The 25,217-nt window shown below is 40.0% G+C and overlaps 1 protein-coding gene across 3 annotated transcripts in view; it reads right to left on the bottom strand.

The window, feature by feature from the left end:
- brip1 (BRCA1 interacting DNA helicase 1) overlaps positions 1-21,252 on the bottom strand; it is a 48,988-nt gene extending 27,736 nt beyond the window's left edge. For 2 of the 3 annotated variants that reach the window (XM_088011435.1, XM_088011437.1), the window contains exons 1-14: positions 21,031-21,252; positions 20,786-20,879; positions 20,247-20,358; positions 19,326-19,523; positions 18,998-19,143; positions 17,115-17,252; positions 8,043-8,321; positions 5,805-6,026; positions 5,489-5,688; positions 5,277-5,409; positions 2,932-3,086; positions 2,671-2,848; positions 2,388-2,528; positions 1,307-1,468 (exon numbers count right to left, since the gene is read on the bottom strand). In XM_088011435.1, coding sequence (XP_087867561.1) covers positions 1,307-1,468; positions 2,388-2,528; positions 2,671-2,848; positions 2,932-3,086; positions 5,277-5,409; positions 5,489-5,688; positions 5,805-6,026; positions 8,043-8,321; positions 17,115-17,252; positions 18,998-19,143; positions 19,326-19,523; positions 20,247-20,358; positions 20,786-20,875 — 2,154 coding nt within the window. In that variant the 5' untranslated portion in view covers positions 20,876-20,879; positions 21,031-21,252. The remainder of the gene's footprint in view (positions 1-1,306; positions 1,469-2,387; positions 2,529-2,670; positions 2,849-2,931; positions 3,087-5,276; positions 5,410-5,488; positions 5,689-5,804; positions 6,027-8,042; positions 8,322-17,114; positions 17,253-18,997; positions 19,144-19,325; positions 19,524-20,246; positions 20,359-20,785; positions 20,880-21,030) is intronic. The other variant, XM_088011436.1, reaches the window with a different exon arrangement.
- Between the last annotated feature and the right edge of the window lie 3,965 nt (positions 21,253-25,217).

Genomic DNA, 25,217 nt, shown 5'->3' with positions numbered 1-25,217 from the left:
TGTCCATTCTCTCTTACAGTAAATACAGCATTTAAGTCCCTTGTTCCTTTCAAGCATTTGGTGTAGGGCTGTTGTAAACAAATATTTTAGTAATCGAGTAATCTATCGATTATTCTTACGATTAATCGAGTAATCGGACAAAAAAAAATTCTAAAATGAAATATTGGTCAATCTGGCATAATACCGGTGTTACTATCAGATATCAATATCAGTCCAATTTTTCATATTTGAGCATCCCTAACAGTTGCTTTTTTGTAGTTTAGAAAACTAACCTGTAACAATAATAGCTCACTTTCTAAGTTAACCAGAAGAAAAGTTATAGAAAAATCTGAAATTATATTGAATTTAATAACAAAGAGGCAGGCTCACAAATGTGCTTATAAAAAATGTCTACAATCCAGCTTTTAGTTTATGTATTCAGCTTCAGTGAGTTTAATAGATTAATTAAACTCACCTTGCCACCTAACCTGTCACGCTTTGGGTTTGAAAATACGGGAAATGCCGCCTGGAGTGGGAGGAGAGGGTGAATGAACGAACGTAAGATGGGGTGAAGGGGAGGAAATGGACCAGCGGACTGACGAACCGTTAGACCGGGGACGAACACGGGGGGAAGCAATACGGGATATTTACGACACCTTCACTGGTCACACTCAGAAACTCATCTACCAGCCATGTACGATGCGCTCCGCCACCCGTTTCTTCAGACCGGGATATGAAATTTATTGTGCGGTTCGTCGGTAAAGCTACATTTACACGGTAAGCATCAGCTACTCAGCCGCCCGCCCTGCTCAGTCTATCCGCTCACCTCAGCGCTCTTCCCGCCGTTCGCTTTCAACCAGCAGCCCCGGAGGAGAAATGCTGCCGTACTCCAGGCATTCCCCCAGTCATTTTAAGGATGCTTATTGGTTCCCCAAAAACGATAAAAAGTCGGGCATTATCATCAATCAATAAAATCCCCACGGGCCAATCTTGAAGATTGGACTTTATGCCGCTGAGACTTAGCTTTTGTCAACGACTCAGAGGCGGAAGTGAGAGCTCCGCACAACGCAAATGAAGTCCCGGCCGGAACACGGTGCGCTAACTAATAAAACATAAATTAACGAAGCTTCGAGGCAGGTAAATTTTCCTCGAGGAATTTTAGTAATCGAGGTACTCGAATCATTCGAGGAATCGTTTCAGCCCTAATTTGGTGCAAGGTGTTTAGGGGCTTATAGTAGTCCACTACAGTCTGGTTTATTGTCCATCTTTTTTAATTATATTTCTATATTTTATCTTTGAGGACAGAATGTTTTGCTGGTGTGTTTACCTTGTATGAAGGCAGAAAGCAGAGTACGCCTTTGGCCATGACCCGGCAGACATGGAGCAGCAAATCCCCTACCTCATCCTGGAAGGCAAATGTTTCAGAGTGCTGAAAGGTGGCGCAGAGTTTTCGGCCTTGGGGTCCTGCACCAACAGTGCCCACCCATACCTAAGCACAACAGAAAACAGTGGGTTATGTTCAAGCAAAAATAGTCAAATTAGCTTTTCTTTGTGTGGTGGAAGGGCCTAGTTAAAGTCCAGCGTTAAATACAACAGTATCAGTGGCAAGACAAAATAATTGATGTTCAGAAACTCTCCACCCAGTCTGATTTAGCCTGAATTACTTTACAAAGTAAAATTGGCAACATTTTCAGTTTCCATATGTACAACAGCGGCATATACTTTTGCTATCCATTTTTTGTTTGTGAAGTTTTAATTTTTGTAAACATCTGGATTTTTTTTTCCAACCATGCATTTTTTGGATTTTCACAGTTCAGAGCAATGACAGCACACCAGGACCTACTATCTGGTTTCATAAGCATATTATACAGAATCTATTTATTTGGACTTTGAATTCATGTCAAACTCCAGAAGGGATGACTGAAATAAAATCATGTTTTTGAAGATATTTTCATTATCATTAGTCATTTTTGAAAGAAAAGAAAGTAAGAAAACAGTTGATTAAAATCAGAAATTGGGTACACTATGATAACATCTGAGATATTTTTAAAATCGCACTTGTAAACAATCTTAAAAAACAAGCTTGTTTCCTTTTCCATCCATGTTAGAACTGCTTTCTGTTGGTCTGTCACATACAGCCCAATAAAGTATATAATTGTTCTGGTTGAAACACAAAGTTCAAGGGAATTCTTAAGCAAAGCATACTGTCTCCTTATTCAGCCTAGGTTTTATATCACTTGGAGACATTGTGACATCTACTGGGCAAAAAATGTACTTGGCAAAAATAAAAGTCTTGCAATTATCTCTGGAGTCAATTTAATCAAGTAGTGTTAATAGGTTTCGATGTAAAAACAAACACTGCTTTATTCATGAACACATGTCAGAACAGGCACTAAAATCTCATTAACCTGGGATTTGTTGATCACATGGTTGGCTTCTAACTGGATGGTGAATTTTACCCCAAGTTCAGAGGAGAAGGAGCCCATAGGTGACAGGGTTCCTGATGTCAGTACAATACTGCGCACTGACCCACTCAGGTCAGAGAAAGCCTGAAAATAATCAAAACAAATTCAGAGTTCAATTTTATTTAATAAAAAAACACAGGGAAATCGACATTCTTATTGCCGTTGAAATCAGCATATTTCTTCAGCTCAGTAATAACACCCTCTGTTTACATGTCAAACATCTCACCACAGCAGGGTTGAGGCACCAGAAGCTCAGGGTGAGAACTTCCTTTTTAACCCGCGCGTTTTGACGGTGTCGGTGGTGAGGCCGGACCAAAAAGCCCTGGGCATCAGGAAGGTCAGGTGGGACCTGATTGGTCCAGGCGTAGCTCCTCTGCAATGCAATGCGGTAGTCCTCAGCAAACCTGCAGCACAGGAACACCTCCTGATCGACCGGTTGCAAAAGAAACACGAAGGAGTTCAAAAACGTCAAAGTTTGGTCTCTCACCCGCAGCTGTCCCTGTAGAGAAAATCCAACACCATGAAGAGGTTTTTCAGGACAGTTGTTGTAGATGCGCTGATAATTGGGACCTGCACCATGTCCTCCTTGCCGTTAACCAAACCGACACGCTCCTCCTTCTCCAACACAGATGCCAGGTTTTGCTGTCTCAGACATACAGTAGAGCAATTAATCTAAGCTGCTCCAAAGAGATTTAAACTTTCAAATTCTAATGTACTCTCAAAGGACCTATTAGGCAAAATTCACAATTTGCAAGTTTTGGGTTTCTACTGCTTCTAAAATCAGGCCAACCCCTTAAAAAATCACTCAGCCAGTTTTTTGGTGTCTGAAAAATCCCAACTTTCAAAACTTCCAGAATGTAATATCACAAATCAGCAGGCACTGCTCCTCACCTAGCCGTGCACCAGGCTGCACTGCAATGCACTTCAAAGCCAGTGGGCTTTGAAGCCCAGCCCCAGCCCCTCACCTAACCTAGCAACCCCAGCCCCTCACCTAGCAACCTCAGCAAAACCCAATCCGTCACCTAGCAATCTAGGGTGTTTTGTCAGCTAGTTTTACCATCCAGAAACCACTTGCTGCATTCTTGTTGATTGTGCAGGAGTCCCTACGTCTGCTTTTCAAAGATGTACAGTTGAATAATTGCTATTGATGCTCCAATCAGGTTTTTTTTGGAGCTGACACAGATACAGATCACCCATGAGGGCCAATCACTGCCCATCACTGATACCAATTTGATGGATTGGCTGTTTGTTGGTTTAGGTATAAATGCTTTCGGCTATGTGATCTTGCAAAAAGGAACTATAAAATCACCTTAATTTAGACAAAAACATACAAATCACTTGCAGGCGCAACGCAGTCAAAAAGACAATTAAAAAAAATCTATCAGCAATACAGGATGAGGAGTTCAGGCTCTCAACTGCCTAAATTATACAGAAAGTTAAATAAATCTCACAAGATGTATTTGAAAAAGAAATCATTCAAAGTTAAATGCAGGTTGCATTAAGATAAACAATCCTTAGTTACTAAATCAAATCTGCCTGAGAACATGGCTAGCTGTTTTGTGCTCACTGGTTGTTTCTGACTGAGTGGAGTAATTCTGCAGAATTGAGCTCAATTTTAGCATGAGGCAGATTATCTGCCTCATGTTAAGACATAGCAAAAAATTTTATATATGGTATATTTAAAAACTTTTTTGTTTTTTTTTAGTTACATGGTGCAGCTTCTGTGATGGACTGGCAACCTGTCCAGGGTGACCCCACCTCTCATCTATTGACCAGTAACCCTGGTGACCTCACTAGAAATAAAGGTGTAAGATAATGGATGGATGTATGCTGCAGCTTTAAGGAGACATTTGATGTGAGAGTCCAAGTGGATCCATGCCTGGTGGAGCAGGAATCTAGGGCAAGGATGTAGAGTTGTTTATCTTCCAGGCACTAGATCTGCCTGGTAGAAACTAGTTAGTTTCTGTGAAGCTAACCACGTTAATTCTGTGAAATATTGCGCCCCAATAGAGCGTGGCAGCAGACCAACAGCAAGAGCATTCGATGGAAACCAGCGTCTTCTACCCCTCAGAAAGGCTGGTCATCTAGTTCAATAAATGTAATTATTTTTGGGTTATTTGCTCAGCCTTCTGATTGTTAAGTTCATTGTTGACAGTTGCGGGGTGCTTTAATTGTTTCTCCTGTCGTCCTTTTTTCTGAACTGAAATTTGATATACCATCAAATGCTTGTTTTTTAAATGTGACATTAAATTAATTGTGTTGCTGCGTTTTGCATGCATTTCCCTTGAGGTATTTTTTCAAGATGCAAACTTCACATCACTCTCAGAGCGCAACGGTTCCACTCGACATTGTTCAGGATTGGCTGCAGCACGCTTGCTCAATGTGAAAGAATGGGGGTGATACGCTGCACACAGGGCCTCTGCAGGTGTACTGATGATTGGTTTTTGTGATCAGTAACATTAAACAATGATTGGCTAACACGATCACATATCGGCTGATAATGATCAGTGGCCAATGGATCGCAAAGCCACTCAAAGTTGCGCATCTGTTAGCAGTTATTTTCACGTGTGAGTGTAAACATTGAGGTGGAGATTGTGGCCTTTAGTAGCTTATTTGGATGTAAAGTGACAGGAGGCCCTAAAACAGCTCATTCTGAAAGGAGTTCAAAATAGGCAGAACTAATCAGACTAACATCACAATAACATCTCAAAATCAAGAATGATTTTGTGCAAAAACTATAATGAACATGTTTGTCTAGCACATAGACCCACCCTAACCTGTTCAAGGAAGCATAAGAGGTCTTTAAATTCAGCAACTCTAGTTTTTTTTTACCTTCATGTTACTGAAGGTGTCAAATGTGACACCCAAGCTGTGGAAAACGGTCAGTATATCCTTTCCACTCCAGACTTTGCAGGCGCTCTCAAACCCTCGTTCAGACAGCAGTGCCTGGCTCTCTTGGATCCAGCTGAGTTAACAACAGAAAACTGAATATAAAGCTCAGGTTCTGATAAAGACAAGATGGTACGTTTCCCTCAAACACTGACTTGATCAGGGCGTAGCAGAAGTTCCTGAGAGACTCGTGCTTGGAGCGTCTAATGTTACTGTGGACCATGCCATCCAGTTCATCTTTGGTCATCTGCAGGCCGCTGAGCTCTAAGGTGTAACTGGCGCTTTCCCTTGCACAGTCTTCTATGTTATGGGCCTCATCCAGCACCAAGATCTGCCCCTCCAGGTCAATCTCCATCTGCTCCAGAAATATTGAAAATAAGAACAGAACTGATTATACGTTCGGATGTGATGAGGAGTTCTTGATCTGCAGCTTTCATGGTTCTTCCACTGTTTATTTCCATTGGAACTCACACTCTCTCTGATTATTGGATCCAGTAAGTAGTTATACGGACAAAAGATGATAGAGGCATCCTGCATAAGTTCCCGAGCAGCATAGTAAGAGCAGGCACGGAGCCTTTTCCCCAGAGACACCAGGTCTTCGATGTCCCAGGCTTCACGTAGCCCATGGACCCACTGTAGGGTGTGCTGGTCCCGCATCTTCTGCACACCATGGTAGAACCTGCATGACCTTCCCTGAAATATGAGCATATTGAAATAAAAAAAAAAACGGACATATGTGATGCATAATTGATCATAATGGGCAAACATCAAGTTCCCAACTCCATCTCTCTGTCCATCTTTCTAATAATACAGTCATTTAAAGAAGAAAAGCAAATGAGGTGGATTAGCAGAGCTAGTCAACAACTTATGGTGTAATTCAGGACATGTTACTGTGGAATATTATCTCTGCTGTGTGGATATTAAACTGTTAGTATGTGATGACAGCCATGAGTCATCAGTCAGAGGCTATTTTAGATTTGTGGCAAGACTGACTCCTACTAGAGATCTTTACTGCCCACAGTATCACCATTCACAGTGACTCCTAATATAATTGGTTGATATAAGTTACAACAACATTTAATTTCCACTTAGGATCAAATATTTTGAACTGTATCCATTATCACTAACTATAATAATATTCCAATATGGATGTGTTGTTTGGAGCAACACATCCAAACACTCATGTAGAGAATGGTGAAGCAATCTGAAGAAGCAACATCTAATGTACCAGGTACGAATTACTGCCAGCAGAGGTCTCACACCCTGTCCTTTATGAATTTAACAGCTTGAGGTGTCACTGTCACAAAAACACTGTACACAGTTTCAGACACAACAATCACAGAGGATGAAACTGTCTTCTTCTCTAAACGACGTACCACGTGGGAACAGTGACACTGAACCCTGTCTGCATGGCAAAACAGGATCTGATTGGGGGATTAACAGCCCTCAGCTACTGTTGGGATGTCCAGAAGAGCTCTGAGTGAAGAGCAGCCTGAAAACTAGCAGCAGAACTGCTGTGTGTCCCTACAGCCTGCTAACATGACAATGACTGCACCAGACCCTGAGGAGATACAGGGTGTCGGTGACAACTGCTCCAGATGGGGGTTATTTCTGGGCCACCCTTTTCATGACAAAGTCAGACAATTGCCTTGGAAGGCCAACACCTCCATTGACAACATAATTGTCCTCATTACAGAAGGCGCCTGAACTTCAGGACAGTAGGGGGTTACAAGTGTATCATGTCTCAGAAAAACAGCTTTTGACATTCTAGGGTGTCAAAAGATGTCGTGTGGCTCAATTGTACAAAATTTTTCTGAGGCTATGAGCTCCACAGTTTACTCTAAGCTGACTACACAGTTGAGAAAGTGCATCTATCTGATATAGTAAAAAAAAAACACTCTATTTGAAGCAGGGTAATAATAGTTTTGGGTCTTTCATTATTGTTTAATTTTATTTTGTTGTGACTTTGTTAAATTTTGTCAATTTTAACCAGTTTTTTGAAAGCGTTTGTTAATTTTTATTAGTTATTTAATTTTTTTTTTGTTTGTTTTAGTTTTTTTGGTTAAAGTAATAGTTTTAGCTTTTTCATACTTTGATTTTTTTTTAGTTCTGCACCTAAAATTTAACCAAAGTATTGTACTGTGATAATGAACACTCAACAGAAGATACCATTTTCAAAAAATGTATGGAATTGTTTTTGAACAATCAACTGACTCAGGTGTTCTTTCCCACTTTTGCTGTCGCCATTTTGCCAACTAGTGCAAGTGTCACCAGGAGGATTATGGAGTGCCGTAATTTGCTAACAGCTGACATAAACCACTAGTGTAGCGGTGGTGAGTGGTGGGTTTTATTTCACATCAGTTCGAAAGACTAATAAATCAATTCATAAATACAAGTCTGAATGATATTAGATCTATAATTTCAGTATGATTTAATTTTGTAAATGCACCACGTAGATCCAGTTAATTTTAGTTTTTCCCCATTAATTACCATTTTCATTTATTTCAGTTAAAAATTTTCTCAATTTCAGCTTAGTTTTAGTTATAATAATCTTGTTCTGAACACATGAGTATTTAATTGTTTTTATGAAGGTGAAACACTAGCATATAATAAATACCCTGGAGCTGTTATATTCGTGTATGTGTGTGCGAGTGCGTGTGCGTGTGTGGGTGTGTGTGTGTGCGTGTGTTTGCGTGACTCCTTTCTCACATCTTTGGCCTGCAGCAGATCCTTGCAGCGTTCATTGCGGTTGAAATGCGGCGCCACGTCTGGGTTGACACAGGTGTGATCTCTGCTGGAAAGGATAGTCATGTGCACTCCGGAATAAACGGTGCGCTTCAGCTCATGAGCAATCTGAGTTATCTGCTTATGGGTTCGTGTGCCAAAAAAAATCTTTGGAATCTTCTTGTTGCCATCTTTGTCTTTGTCTTTGCTCTTCAAGTTGTCTTTGGCTGATGCACACGGACAGCGAGAGCAGGGTTCGGAGGACTGGACAGAGAAAAACACTTATTTCTAACAGATTATAGTTTGAGTTCAGCATAGTTTCATTTTATTTTCTGTTAATTCTATAGAATACCAGCGTTACATCAAATGTCACAGCATTTGCAGGACAAACAGGTCCAACACATCTTATTTTTTGTGCTAAGAATAATGCCAAAACTTAAATGTGAATGCCATACGATCTTATTCAATAAATTAGGACATACGTCCTGATGAGGGTCATCAGATTAAAAGTACTTTTTGAAAATAATCTTTTACCAGGTATTAAGATACATTAAGATATGTAAAGATGACAAAACATCAGTCATCTGATTAATCTATATAACACAGAAGCTAGTTGTTCTGTCAGTAAATTACCTGACAGAACTACTGTTTTCAGTCTATAAATTTCAGTAAACAATTAACTGATGACTAAATTAGTTGACAATTATTTTATTAATTAATACATCGCGATACGTCATTTCATTCCTAAACTTAATTATGTTTCTGAAGTCTGGCTTTGCTTGCCTTTATACTGATGCTTTAACAACTAGCTCAAAATAATTTTGTCTTGACTGACTCCAGGTAATTCCAAATTCTCATAAACGTTTTCCTTGAAAGGGCATATATATCAAAGAGAATGCTGCAGCACAATGTAGCTAAAACATAAATAAACTGAAAGTATGGCGACTTTCCCTGAGAATTACGATACAAATGGTACAGACGCAGCAACATTATCCATGGCATGAACAGGCAGTCTGAAAGAATGTCTTGTATACTCTTTTGAAAAAACACACTGAGAAGAATAAAGAATTTGTATCCATACATAAGGCATCCTGTCACTCACCACCAGGTGACCTTTACTAGGTTTGAAAGATGATAGGCCACCATTGTGGTGAATGAGAAAATCTAGCTGCTTTATAATTGGTTGTCCGGTGACGAAGTGAGTTATTTTTCCCTTCTCACAGGTAAAGTGTAGAGCTTATGAAACTGATACTGCTAATGTGTCAAGCTCTTAAGTGGTGCAGTCTTTTACTGTTCAGTTATTCACAGGAATAGCTATTCTAAAATCCTGACTGTTTGAAGATGAGTCGGTTTTCACAAATAGCATATTTAGGAACAATAACTGGCATTGGCTGCATGTACTTTAAGCTAGCACAAACTAACAGACGGGGAAGGAACAGAAAAAGTACACAAACATTAAATAGTGGTAAAACATTCACTGAAGATGTCAGAAAAATTATTTTTTCTTCCTTAGTGGTCTTTACTGTTAATTGACAGCAATGTCTGATCACATTACACCATAGTTTCTTCACTCTGACCTAGTCAAGTGTTTTAAAAAAACACACCAAGGGTTTTTTCACAGCTGGTTGTCCGTAGATTTGATTTGATTGGGGACCAAAACTGCAACATTTGTTACATTTTCAGTTGGTGTGGTTCTCTTTCACAGGGCACTGTGTCAAACGATCCAAACTAACTGGAAAACCTGTTTCCCCCCTTCGCCTGTGGTGGTGCTGCACCAAGAACTATTGAAGGAATTGACACAAAACCTCTGAAGAAGACCAGCACACATTCCTTCTTCAAAAAATGTAAACAAAAAGTAAGTGGTATCAGATTTTATTGGTTGTAGAATTTCTCCTGCAGCTAGTGATGCTCCTGCAGGCACCATTACTACACACCAAATCATGTCCGCAAAACCATACTGTACCAATGGGAGTAGAAATCTGTCACAAAAATGGTCATAGCACTCTTATTTCTTATCCAATTTCTATAAAATACAGCTTAAATTAAAGCTGAGAAAATTGCTGATATTTTAATATTTAAAGATCCCTGGATATAAATCTGTAAATAGCTAAATAGCTTGGTTTCTGTCAACATGAAAGCGAGGACTACGGAAATTTCTCTTTTATATTGGTCAATAACAGAATTTTACATGATTAGCGCTGTCAAAATTACTTTGTTAAAATTTAATAAACAATGGCTATAAAATAGTTTAACCATTTGATGATCATTTCGTTGCTTGTACTTGTGACGGTGTAATGACAATAAAGTTGAATTCTATTCTATTCTATTCTATTATGAATATCACCATGTTCTAGAAACCAGGCAATTTGTCCAGTTTTTGTCGTTTAATGAAGGTTTAAACATTACAGTGGCTACAGCGAGACACACCAAAGGGAAAATTAACTGCTAAACTGGTGTAAACCACTTTCTGCTTTTCCTCACTCTTTGTGTTGTCTCTACACGAGGACCCATTGCCACGGCAACTGACACAACACTTCCGCTAGCCCACAGAGCAGAGAATAATATATTGACCAGAATACCCTGCGCTATAGTTAGCTTCCTGCTTTTGGAGCAGTCTCCATTCTGCTTGCATTCAAGGGACTGTGTGTCTAACAAGGTAGTCAGCAACACACAAACACCACAGCGGACTATACTCTCACCATTCCTTTTCACGCTGCATACTTCAGACTTTCAGCATAAGTCTGACTTCTGTCATCTACAGAAATACTCAGATGACTGCTGTTCTCTGGTGTATCAGAGATGAACAAGAATCTGAGTACAGAGGTCTGGTGGACTGCTTTGTGGCATGGTGTGGGAACAAAACAAAACAGATGATTTTTGACTTCAAGAGAACAGAGTTAGATCAAACCCTAAATCCATCATGGGAGAAGACATGGTTGAGACTGGACTGCAGATGCAAAGAGAAGATCCTTCAAGGTTTGCAGTAAGATGCTGCAGATCTTCAAGTCTGTTGTTGAGAGCGTCATGTCTTCTGCTGTCATCTGTTGAGGCAGCAGCATCAGAGCCAGAGACATAAAAATATTCAACAACTTGATAAAAAGGCTGGTTCTGTTTTGGGGACCACTGTGGAATCTCTAGAGATGACGATGCAAAGAAGGATTCTTCATAGGATCAAGAAAATTATGGACAACCCTGACCATCCTCTTTATGATACTGTCTTGGGAAAACGTTTGCTACAAATGATCAAGTGTTCACTAAAGTTGTTATTGCACTTAGGTAATGAAAGGTTTATATTCTTAATAACGGAACTAAATTATTTGAATGTTCTTATGTATTTCTAATATTGTTTAGAATAAGCATAAGTGGTTAAACGAAAATCTGCACAATGTGACAATTTTTTTTATCCAATTAATTAATAAATCATCAGAATAATCAAATACTAAAATAATTGTTAGCTGCAGCTCTATACCATTTATACCAACTAAACATAACTCCCTATTCTAGCCAACCCTTAAGTCTTCCATACTGACAAGAGCGATTCCACACAAGAATGAATGGTATGTGATGTCATGCATTGGTACTGGCTTTGCTACTTATCAAGGGATCAGAAAGTAACACTTCTGATGACATACAAGAAGCTCCAATTACCCAGTGGCTCAGATTTTCCAAGAATGTTTGCCCATCAAAAATGACAATGTGTGGTGAAGTGTAGACCAGATAGCACTCTTAGAGAGCTGCCTCTCAAAACTAAGAGGGATAACGAGCCCTGAGCCCATGTGAAAAACAAATAGAGGTGCTCAGGGCCCCAACACCAGTTCAAGTTACCGTTCTCCTCTGAAACAGTTACGCTCCACAGCCTGGGCCTAAGGCCCGATCACCTTACCTGCCACTGCCACATTAAATAGAGCTATCCAAATATCCTGCACCAAGATGGCCAATAATTACTTATTCATTGGCAGGTGAGGGGAGGGTGGGGAGCTTAGGGCAGCGTAGAGGGGCATCCTGATGAATAGAGGCCCTTGTCAGGAGCTGCAGCAGGAAACAGCTGACACAAGAGTATCTTTTTACGCGGCTCCTTCACGAGATGTCAAGACAACAAGGTCTCAAGCGTGGCCCCGGAGCCCCAAGCAGAAACCCCTTTGAGAAGAATGCAGACAACTGGCAGAGGAGAAAAACACAACGCTGCAGAACGATCCTCCTGCTGCCGCTCAAACAGAATGCTTTATAGTAACACAAATGCACCACGCTGTTCTTGGCTTTACAACTGCTGGTACACTGGGGGTGTTCTTGTCTCGCTCTCTCACACACACACACACACACGCACACATGCAGACACACACACACACACGCTGCGAAGTGTAAGCATACTGCCCACAGTGGCTGCTGCTTGTGAAACTGACAGAACAGAGGTCAGTGGTGTTACTGAACACCTCAGAATGTTCACAGGTAGCTCTTTGTTGCTGCACTCCTGGCCAACACCTGAGAGATGGAAATCTCACACTCCATAGGGGCCGGTCACAAGGAACCAAGGGGCCACAGGCAGCGGATCACCTAGGCACTGCTGGCGCCTCTGACTGGACACCAATATGCTCCTCATTCCACAGCTTTCGAGGGCTTGGAATTAATTCCAATAAAGGGTGGGCTTCAATAGGCACTACCTTGGAAGACCTGACACCCAACACCCCTTCTCCAGATATGACCACACAGCACAGGTAGGGGCCCTGGCAAATATCTGCCCTCCGAAGCACCTGTTTATCCCTCGGGCGCAGTAACCAGCGGGTGAACCCCATTCAATATTTATCCCTGTGGCTTTCACAGATCAGCAGCCCAAGCGAGGCAAACCCTCTTAATTAAAACTGGAGCTTGCTTCAAAGAGCCCCATTCAGGCCATCAGTCAGCGCTCGTGGGACAAAGCAGTCCGGGTCATGTAGCTAAAGTGAAACTAGAGACAAACACGCTTTTTCGACTTCACTTTCCCTCCTCCTCTTTTTCCACATCCGACTATCCAGAGCTCTCGTTCCAAGCTCCACAGCTGTGGCAGGCTGCGACACTGATGTGGGAGGCAGAGCACCCCTGTCAACTACCAGCAGGGGTAGTCATGATTTGGGAGATCATGACTAACTTGCTTTAGTCTGGATCAGGGTTACTTCTGAACCCAAACATCACAGATCCTCTCAGAACATTATATTTCTGGATAGCTCTGATTCAGCTGCTACTAGAGCTGAAAACAGGTTCAAATGTTAAAATATTTATATAAATTTTCATTTCCTGGATGACTGGCATCAGATCATATGTGGTTTATATAGGAGGGAGTACAGGTAGAGTGCAGCTTGCAAAATTTGAAAAGATCTGGGTCAAATGGAAAAAAAAAAAACATTATAAAAACATTATGGTGAAATGTCCAGAATTTGTGCGACTCTGAACAACTTTCATTGTATTTTATTAAGATGGGTATACCACCCCTCATTTTTTTGTCAATGTAACTTTAGAGAAGCTTAGCAAACAAAAACAAAATTATTATTCTTTAATGTAATGACCAAAAAATTACTATGAACTGACAACAAAACACCAGAACAAAGGAACCTTTTCTGATCTACCTCATAAATACTAACCAGAAAAATCATGACAAGAAACTTTTGAAACAGCAAGACATCAGTTCTTGATCTAAAACCTTTCAATGCATGGATATAAAATAGCGTTCAAAGTAAAAATATTACTGTTCTAAATGTTAAGATGTCATCTAATAAATGTTCTGCTCAGATCAGATTGAAGTAAAAAGAATGATGAAAAGGCAAAGACCAGCAAGTTACAAATATTACAATGAAACAGGATGCATAAAAAAACACATTTCAATTTATTCAAATGAGTAGTGTTTTTTAATTGAATTACAGTAAATTTTATGAAATTCAAGCCTGTTCTTTCGAAAGAACAGCAGTAAGAATGTAACAGACGGTGGCAGAGAGAGACAAGAACCAGAGCATTTAAATTCATCTTTCAATAAATCTGCCATTTCTTATTTCAGTGAAAATGACCCAAACTAAAAAAGCAGCTGTGAAAAGTATGAAAACTACAATGGGAAAATCTAAAAGAAGTGCAGGCTTAATATTTTATCCAAAACATTATTCTAAGTGTAGCCAATCAATGAACTCTGATAATAATCCGTCGGTCAGATTCTATAATCTGGCATTGATGATTCACCATTGAACTGGATCCTGTTATTTGCAGCAAACACCTGAATGTTGTTACATCTGTTTCTCACTCAACTATTCGAATTTTTTGCCTCCACTGATTTGTGTCCGACCAATTGTATTGACTAATATCTGTTTCCATTTTTCAAACAATCAAGCAAATTAAACTACTTGTAAAACATAAGAAAGATCAATATTTTTCTAATTCATTATTTTACAAATGATTAGGATGATGGCAGTGAGACCTTCTTTTTTGTTCCAAATTGTTTTGAATATTGTGCTATTTGTTGCTGCTTTAGCATGAATATCATCCCTCATCTTATCAGAGAGTGTGGCATAGCATTTAAGTAGTGCAATGTATAAATGTGAATAATATAAAGAAAATATGAAAATTTCACAAAATGACTAAGAGAAACGATACTAATTATCAAACGTAAACTGTGAAAACAAGCATTCGAGGATGATGAGCTTGGATTAAGAAAAATTACTAAATTATCAACCATCTGCATTTAAATAGAACTATTAACATAAATGAGAAGCATAGCTGTAAAACGTCAACAATCCCCAATGCAGCTACTGTGATAACAACCTGCCGTGTGACACACAGATAGGAAGAATGTTTTAGTTGAACTGCTGTTCAGGAGCTCAAAAATACAGAAACCAACCAGCCCTTCTTGGAAAATGTAAAAGGCAGCATTTTGTGCAATTATTATTGTTTTAGAGGTATTTTGTCAAAACTCTCTTCTGAACATAACAAGTATCATAATTATGAATGCATTTAAATAATTTTATAATAATAATAACAATAATAATAATAATAATAATAGTTAATCAGCTTTATCTGAAGTTAATATCTCATACTTTATTTTTTAATTATAACTAAAAACTTTTATTGCAATTCATTATTTTTCATCTAAAGCTTGCTCTAGTTTGAACATTTCATGTTGAATTTGTGGAGCATACCACCACCTAGTGGTCATTCTGAATTGTAATCCTGAAAATTTAGGATAGGAAGCTCATTAAATCCAAATCTGCTGCAGATTCTTTAATGTGTGACAGTTTTAGCCTCAACATACAAACATCCTTCATCACTCAGACTGCTATGAACGGAGAATGAAGGTGGATGTGTTTCATGCTAGTATCTGGTAACTCGTGCGGAGGCATCTGTACTAGATCTATTCCCACAGGAAAAATTCCAACATCTTATTCAAGTAAAAGTCAGCTGAAGTTACTGACAGCTAAGGATGACCCATTACATAGCAACGAAGATGTGCATGCTGGGACATTTTAGAGATTTGTTCAAGATGCCTGCTCTTACTGATCATACAAGTACTTCATAGTAACAAGATGCTAGGAAGGGCAGTGCCGTGATCACAAAAGATGCACAGCATAATGTGAAAAAGCTAGAGATGTGCCGATCAGGTTTTTTCCTGCCGATACCGATACCGATCACCCATGAGGGCCGATCACCGATACCGATCACCGATACCGATCACATAATTATTATTTATTTATTTTTTATCATAAACCCTACCGGTTACATTATGTGGAAAAAGGAACCATGAATTCACCTTAATTTAGACAAACACTTGTTTTTAATAACTTTTTCCAAGAAGAAAACTAAACAAAACAGGCATCGTGTAAATTGTACTGCTATTGATAATACTATCTTTAACAGACTGATAACATATGAAGGCTCTGAAGAGGCTAAATAATACAAAGAGCCAAAATAAAACCTCTCAACATTGCCAAGAAGTTCAAGTATAAAACTTAACATTCAAAGGCAAAAACAGGTTCCATTACAATAAACAATCCAGAGTTACTGAATGAAAACTTCCTGATAGCAAGGCGGCTAGCTGATTACTGCTAGCTCTGAGTGGCTGTTTCTGACTGAGTGGAGTAATTATGCAGATCAGGGAGGAGATCGATTATTTTTTCAGAGATTATCTGTCTCATGTTAGGACAGCGAAAGTTTTAATACGTATGTAAAATTTATTTTTTAAGTTAGATGCTGCAGCTTTAAGCAGAGGTTCGGTGTGAGAGTCACTACGAGGTGGAGCAGAAGCGAAGCTCCGTCTGTGAAATATTACTACCTGTAGCGTAGCAGCGGTTCAACAGCGAGAGCAGAACCAGCGTCTTACATCGCAGCTCGATGACTTAAACAATTTTCCAGGTTATTTGTTTAGCTTTCTGACCGTCATGCTAATCCGGGTGAGTGTTTGTAGCTGTGTGCTGCTTTACCTGCCATCTGATCCTCCGTATGTCTTTTTTACTGCAGTGAGCCTCGATGTAGCCAACCTCCGTCAAGTATGGCATTGTTTTTATGCCATATTAGATTCGTTGTGTTGATGCATTTTGTCCTGCTTCACCCCACGTGCTTTAATTTTCCGCCGCAACACGCAAACTTCCCCATTCACTCAGTGCGTTATAGTTACACATCGCTTAGGATTTGTTGCTGCGCGTTTGCGCAGTGTGAAGGAAAGAGACCAGCTGCACAGGCAGGCTGCGAAATGAGATGATCGGTATCGGCAACAAGAGACAATGATCGCCGATCACCGATCATGCACTTTTTCACGGAAATCGGCCCGATTATGATCGGTGACCGATCGATCGGCACACCTCTAGAAAAAGCAGCAAATAAATCTGAACTGCACTCACAAAACTTACTGAACAACAGACTGGATCCTTAAAGCTTCATGAAAAAGCTGGTATTGGAGAGGAAGGGAAAAAAAACACTGATCTATTTCAATTAGCTTGTAAAGTTCAGCAAAATTACTAATTAATATGTTTAGAAAAGAGAGAAATGCTGTAATGTTCTTGTGGCTCGCTACCCTGAAGACAGTTCTATCCTGGTATGAAATGTACTTACACTGCATGATGAGGACAAACCGGCTCCCTGGTGGGTTGAGGCAGTTTTCCAGCTCTGGGGACCAGATGTTTCACTATCCAACTCAGGTTCGTCATCAATGAATATGACGCCTTGTTGTGTGCGCTGCCTTTTATGGCTCTAAAAAGCAGAAAAGAATTTGACTTCAATATACAAGTAAGATTTTTTTTGAAGAATTTTGTCAATTATTTATTCATTGGAAAGGTAAACAAAACAGACCAGTTAACTGTATTCTACGGAGGTCCCTAATGGACATTTGCATTCCCCCGCAATAATGTATTTACTAGTCAGTTCATGCAACATCTCTAATACTGAAAGTCTTTCTGCTACAGAGTCAGATTTTTGTAAAGATTTTTCATGAATGTTTATATCTCGATTGTTTTATCTTTATCTTACTCAATCACACCACAAACGGAGGCAAAACAGGTCAAACATGGGTTTTCCATTCCTGCTCTAAGACATAACCATGACAGAAACTTTCTGTAACGGTGCGTTCACACCAAAAGCATTACGAGCTTCACAAATGTGTCTGACTCTCCAAGTTCGATGCTTGTGTACTTTTGGTGCATTCACACCATACGTGTTTTGAGCGCCAGGCGCATCTGGTTTACATTCAAAGTCTATGTGGAGCATTGGACGAGCTTGTTGTGTCAAGTGGTCAAAACACTCCAAATGGTTCAAATGGTGATGCGCTAGATCAGGGCTGGGCAAGCCTGGTCCTCGAGGGCCGGTGTCCTGCAACTCTTAGACATCTCCCTGGTCCAACACACTTGAATCCAACAGCAGAATCATCTCTTAAGTGCAGTCAAGTTCTCCAATAATGCGGCTAACAACCTCATTATTTGACTCAGGTGTGTTGAAGTTGAGACACATCTAAAAGTTGCAGGAGACCGGCCCTCGAGGCCTGGAGTTGCCCACCCCTGCGCTAGATGTTCAAAGAGGCAGCAACAGCCCTCGACGGGCTTCCACATAGACTTTGAACATAACCCGACACACCTGACGCTCAAAACGCGCTTGGTGTGATCGCACCATAAGAAGGAAAGAAAATATACATCCAAACTATTTGGACTATTTTTGAGTTATTCCCACCTTTCCCTGTAACCTACTACTAACCTTTAATCCCCAAATTATGACTAAAAGAGCCATTTCCACCAAAAGAGTAATTAGTTGCTATTGTAAAGGTGCTTGATAATCAATTAATCTTTTACTTCATCAGCATGAAATCTTCCTGAAGATGAGAACATTACAGTGTGCAATTTGTGAATGTTTATGCAATAGAGGGTCACGTGCTATGACACAACTTTATATTTCTTTTCATTTCAACAAAAAAAAAAAACCTCCCGTGGCATCAATTCTCTTTTTACTAGAGAATTTCTAGAATAGACTTTTAAGAGATAAAGTAAAGAGTCAAGGATGCTTCATAGTTTGATTACATTTGGTTTCCCTTGTGATGTTAAGAGTGACTGAGACTTATTCAGAAAATAACTCCTTCAAGTTATTGAAATATGTGGCTCACTTAATGGGTGTTTAAATTCTGTTTTGCTTAGTGTTTTTTTGTTTTGTTTTGTTTGTTTGTTTTTTTGCTGTGCACCTGAGGTGATATTTACATAATTGCATAAAATAATTTTTATGATTCTGACAATATAAAACTGGGGGTCCACTGTCCAGCACACCTGAGTCAAACAATTACATTCCCTCCTCATCATGCAAGTTCTGCAGAAACTTACTAAAGATCAGGTCACTGACTCAGGTGTGTGCCAGTAGCAAAACAAGTAAAGCAAAGACAGAGCACCCTGGGGACCAAGCTTAAAGACCCCTCGATGAATACATTAAATTCAGGGTAAATATCTGAGGATACACAGCACCTTGTACTCTGAAGTACGGTTGCGCTTCCTGTCTGGTCTGAAGTCCTCATCTTTATCGCAGTCGGGGTCTAGAGAGGCCTGGACTTTCTCCGACAGACGGGACGCTAAAGACTGGCTTTTAGTTTGAGACTCACCGGGTAGTGGCACTGAAAAACAGAAAGCAGACCACTCATGAAGACATGGATACCCTCCAACTGTGGTCATTTTTATGACTGATTTAACTGTTAGCATGTTCCCATTGGGTCACAAAAAAGTAGAAATCAGAAATCAAACAGTTACATGAAACAAGCCTGAAATTGTATCAAAAGTTAACAATTGGGCCACTCACTGTGTTCTGATGCTGTGTGCGATGGCTGGGCCGTCTCTTTGCAAGGTGACTCAGTGAGGTCCACCACAGCAGGCTGGGCTGCTGCTCTGTGGCACTCACAGGGACACGGCCTGGGAGGTTCTGACTTCTTGGAGTCACCCACATGTTTATTTGACTGGCTTCTGTCTCCAACATGACCTCCTCCTTCTTTCACTTTAGCTGACAAAACAATGCAAGACTTTATGCTGTCAGGTAGCATGATGGGCCATATGGAAGACCTTTGGTGGTCTGACTATGGAGAGCGAATATTTGTAGTCTAAAACTCAGAGAGAATACCAAGCAAAAGTATTAAGACTCCTTGAACTGTTCAATTAATGTCTCATTTGCCATATATCTGCTACAAAGGTCATGGCATCTGTCACAGAAGCCACACCATATCAGTGACAGCCGCATGTGTGTATGTACATATATTTACCGGTATTCTCTTTTTTTAATTGATTTGTTCGCAATATATCTACTCATACTCAATCTGCCACCAAAACCGTGGCAACTGTTACAGAGGACGTAAGCTGTCACTACTGAGCTGTGAAAGTTTCCGCCAGGCCTGGCGGCCGACAGTAGATGTGCCACGATTTGAACTTGACCCTGCTGAACTGCGTTCTACTGTGCATCGCATAATAACACACTGACAAAGTTAATTTGGTATGAAAAATTTTGCAATGTTCTGTGCTAATTTATTCAAACAAAACAATAATAAAATTTTATGTAATCAATTATGTTAATTAATAAGTAAAGAAATCTAAATTCAGTAGTTGAAGATAACATATCACAAAAAGAATTGGAATAAAAACATTCTCGAATAATCAGAAGGTACTATTATATTACTATTTTGATACTCATACTGAAAGCTGGTTTGTCTGCTGAAAACACATGCAGCCTTACCCATCTGAGCCTGCTGCCAGCCCAGCGCAGAGCAGAGCAAGGCCAGACTTTTACCGCTGCCTGTGGGACTCTCCAACAAACAGTGCTGTCCATAGTTCAACCCTCGCATGATCTGCAGAAATAATGACACAATGTAGACCAAAGCAAAAAGACAGCAGCAGGCCCAGTCTGTCACAGTCTGTCAATAAGAATAAGAATACACGTAGGACAGTTTATCACAAGGCAACACTGATACAAACAGGAGAAACAACCATTCACACACACTCAGTGCTGCTGTAGGTTCTGGAGTGTGAGCAGTACCAGAGAAGACCACAAGGAGAATATGCAAGCTTTACATTGAAAGGTGGGGATTCACACACGGAATCTTTTTGGCATCAGAAAACTGTTCCTGCTGTGACCCAAGTGGTGACGAAAATGAAACAAGTCCAACACTGAGAATCAGACCCTGTACTGCTGCTCTGCTAAAGCAACTAACAACGGGTGAATATGACAGGTGACAGTATGGACGTGAAGATTCCTTTTAATCTGAGTTGACTTACTGAATTCATCATGGCTAGCTGGGATGGATACGCCTTGCAGGGGAAGTGGACCTTCACTCCGCCAATGGTGTACTCCACAGGAGAGGCCATGTTTCTTTAGAACAGAGAACATCCGTTTTAACATACAATCAGTAACAAGAGCACAACAAAGTCTACGTCCTACGTTATTATTGCCATTCATCAGCTCACAACCTCAAAGTTCATACACAGCTAACGTATTAAGTGTTCTAAAGCACTTTACCCACTTATTTAAATATTTCCTGCTGCCACCAACCTGAAATAAGATACGACCCTAACAACTGTCTGAAAAGCCAATACTAGATTTTTACCACCGTTACCCTCACTTATGACAGCTGTTCCCTAATGTTTAGTAACTAACGTTTGTTAATAAAATCGTAAAGGTTGTTAACACAAAGTGTTCATATTCTTTCTGCGGCCCCTACACTTCTTCCCGCTCTCCAAAATCACATTGGAAACCCAAACAGGATGTTAGCTACGTCACAACTGAGTTCTTCCTACAAATCATTTCAAAATAAAAGCTAGATGGAAAAATCCTGTCGATTGTACGCTCGAACAAAATTTGACTTCAGTTTTCACTCACAGAATACAAACATTAAACACTAATATATGTAAACTTTAGAGGAAATAAAATAAAGAATAAAAGGAACATGTAACATCCCACCTCCCTAACATAACCCTAACCCTAACCGCAATTTATTTCTCTTTGTTGTAGTTTTTATATTTTTTGTGCATTTTAGTCGAGTATTTTTATGGATACTTATGTATTTATACATGCATACATAACTGTACAGTCATGCTCATAATAATAGTGTATTTCAAAAGGTAAGTGTAACTCTTCTTGTTTAGTTGTCGGTCACCTAGCACAATACAGAATAAAAACTCTTCACAATGTGGCTTTGACTGCAGGCAAGTGGTCTGACAGGCTCCACCAGTGCTCCTCAGAATTCTTTATTATTATTATTATTATTATTATTATTATTTAGATTTGATCGTATAGTTTAACCAATAAATATAACAGTTAACAAATTTCCAAAGACAAAACATTCTTGGTAACACTTTATTTGAAGGGGGTTGAATAAGACTGTCATGACACTGTCATAAACATGACATAACACCTGTCATGAACATGAATAAGCCTTCATGAATATTTATGACTGTTGTCATAAAGCGTCATTCGGTAAATTATGACACTTTTAATACAAAGTTGACATTATTCAAAATGTCTTTGTTATGACAACTTGACATTAACCAGGAAATCATTACTGTTTAAACTTTACCTTTAATAACATAAAGTTACCTAATTTTTAAAGTGCAATCGGTAATACTTTTATAACAAATTTATATCAGTAATGATTTCTTGGTTAATGTCAAGTTGTCATAACAAAGACATTTTGAATAATGTCAACTTTGTATTAAAAGTGTCATAATTTACCGAATGACGCTTTATGAAAACAGTCATAAATATTCATGAAGGCTTATTCATGTTCATGACAGTTGTTTATGACAGTGTCATGTTAGTCTTATTCAACCCCCTTCAAATAAAGTGTTACCACATTCTTATTCAATGTATCAATCAAAAATAACTAACAGCAAAAACAGTAAAATAACAGACAACTGTTATACCAGTTGACAAGTAAAACATTCACAAAACATTTTATATATATAAATAAATTTATACTTTGAACCCACCTAGTAAAATACAGAATAAAAAACTCTTCACAATGTGGCTTTGACTGCAGGCAAGCGGTCCGACAGGCTGAAAAATAAAAGACACGGTTAGCGTCGTGACTGAGTGGTCAGCCACGAACACCAACCGGCGCAGCTCCCACTCATAGGGTCACATCTTTCCAGCCCAACCACGAGAAAAACTTTACAAATTATATTTGTAGATGTTAAATATTCTTACAGTACTTCGTTAATTGTTGAACTAGAAAAATATGACCCTAAGTAAAAAAAAAAAAAAGAAGTGAAGAGCTGCCTCTCTCGCACCTACCTCCTCCAGCGCTCCTCAGAATTCTGGTGGAGGAAGCCGCGAGAGTGCCTGACGGACCCGTTGCATGCAGTCACTAATCACACCACTAGGTGGCTCCAAACAAACGCATTGATCAAAAATCTCATAAACACATACAACTCTACAATCATTTTGATCAAAACTCACAAAGACGCACACAAGCTTTTATCTCTGTTACACCCACCCTTGCTGAATTTTGACCAAAATGATTAAAGTGTAGAATTATCACCATAATGGAAAATAAATAAATGAATAAATAAATCGCATGAATTGGCTGTAATGAATATACAAGGTCCAACTGAAATAGTATCCTTTACATAGGATGAAGTGGCAAGAAAATGGTGCCTTATTCCTTGCCAGCTCCTGGAAGCAGGATGCAGCCTACATCCCACATCCCACATAATCCATGCCCAAACTAAAAGAGGTCCCTAAACCTGGACCTGTACCAACAATGGTAATATACACTACAAAAACAAAACAAAGCTCAGGACAAGGAAAACTCAGATTAGAAAATAACCTATTACTATTAATGTCTTTGCTGGAACATTTGAAACACTGAATTAGAAACCCTGTCAAAAAACTGACTAGCATCATCATTAGCAGCTATGTTGGTCATCACCTGGATCAGTCTATTGACAGGTTTGACTATTCTACCAACACGGGTTCTAACTGTATAAATAGTGTCAGGCTCAGTGTCAGTAACAGACTGAGCAACTAGTGAAGTGTGTGGACAAAAACTCTGTGTATCAACTGAAGCATTTGAGGAATTATTGTCACAGACCATTTCACTAGGGAACAACAGAGATCCCCCGTCTGCCTGTGCTGCAGAGACAACATCTCCAACAAAGTCATTCACAGGGGCAACATCATGGGGCTCATCAGATAGGGAGCTGACCCAATCTTATGTTCTGATTTTTGAATCATTTTCCTGAATGACTGATCCCAGAGCATCTGAAATATTGTTAATGTCAGAGCTTTCAGGTGTGACAGCAGCAGAGTCGACAGGCACACTGGATGTATCAACAGGTAAGAAGTTCACTAGCATCAAGAGGTTACGATGCACAACTCAAACTTGGCCGGTGGTGGAGTGTTTTATTTGGTATGTGTGAGTTGTAGGGTTCATGCCCACAACAGTGTATACTGTGGACTCTCAGCAGTCAGCAGTTTTGCGTTTGCCTCTTTCACACTTGTTTGATACTAAAACACGGTCACCAACCCCAATAGATTTCACTTTAGTATTGCGATTGTAGAGACCAGCCTGTCGATCTTCTTCCTTGTTAGCATGATTTTGAGCTATGGCCATTGCATTTTGAAGATCTTTAGTCAGGGACAGTACATATCCACCAATTTCAGGATCATGGAGGATGTTCTTGAAAAGCACATCAACAGGGAGGCGTGGCACTCTCCCATTCTTTTGTGAAGAACTGAAATTTTGTGCTGTCAGGTGAGTGCAACATGTTGGAGTTCTGGTCTTTGGCATTTGACTGTCTGAGAGCCTCCTGTATTGAACCAGGTGAAACAGGGAGGGCCTCATTAAGTATAGCTGGCTGTATGGGCTCTGCAACAGTCTCCTTCCCACAGTAGATTTGACGAAGGGATGGCAACTTAAGGCATTTGCCATCACATTTTTAGAGCCAGGAAGATATTTAATATCAAAGACGTAAGAAGCCAGCTTTGCCACCCATCGTTGTCCACAGGCGTCCAGACGTGGCTTTGTGAGAATATGGGTGAGTGGGTTGTTGTGTGTCCACACTGTAAATACATGTCCTTTTAGCCAGTGGCTAAATTTGTCACACACTGACCATTTCAGTGCTAAAAACTCGGGACGGTGGGCTGGATATTTCTTTTGAGCATGTGTGAGAGACTTGCTAGCGAATGCTATTGGACGAGCCACACTTTCACCCTGCTGAACTTGTGAGAGGACTGCACCCAAACCATCTAGCGATGCATCAGTAGACAGGACAAATGGGCGGTTAAAGTCTGGGTGGGCCAGAATTACAGAGTTAACCAAAGCTGCTTTAAGCTCCATGAATGCAGAGAGATGCTCGTCTGTCCAATCAGCTGGAGTCAGTTTGTGGAATTGGAGTTTTCGCTTGGTGAGTATCTTTGGTTTGCACCAGCCAGTAGGTAAAACATCCATCCATCCATTTTCTTTACACCCTTGTCCCTTGGTGGGGTCGGGAGGGTTGCTGGTGCCTATCTCCAGCTAATGTTCCGGGCGAGAGGCGGGGTCACCCTGGACAGGTCGCCAGTCTGTCACAGGGCAACACAGAGACACCATGCACACACACACTCACACCTAGGGGCAATTTGGAGAGGCCAATTAACCTGACAATCATGTTTTTGGACTGTGGGAGGATACCAGAGTACCTGGAGAAAACCCACGCATGCACAGGGAGA

Source organism: Poecilia mexicana, unplaced genomic scaffold (assembly GCF_051168715.1).
Source record: "Poecilia mexicana isolate PSO_F unplaced genomic scaffold, ASM5116871v1 scaffold_13, whole genome shotgun sequence".
Classification (NCBI taxonomy): Eukaryota; Metazoa; Chordata; class Actinopteri; order Cyprinodontiformes; family Poeciliidae; genus Poecilia; species Poecilia mexicana.
This window is presented reverse-complemented; position numbering and strand designations above follow the sequence as displayed.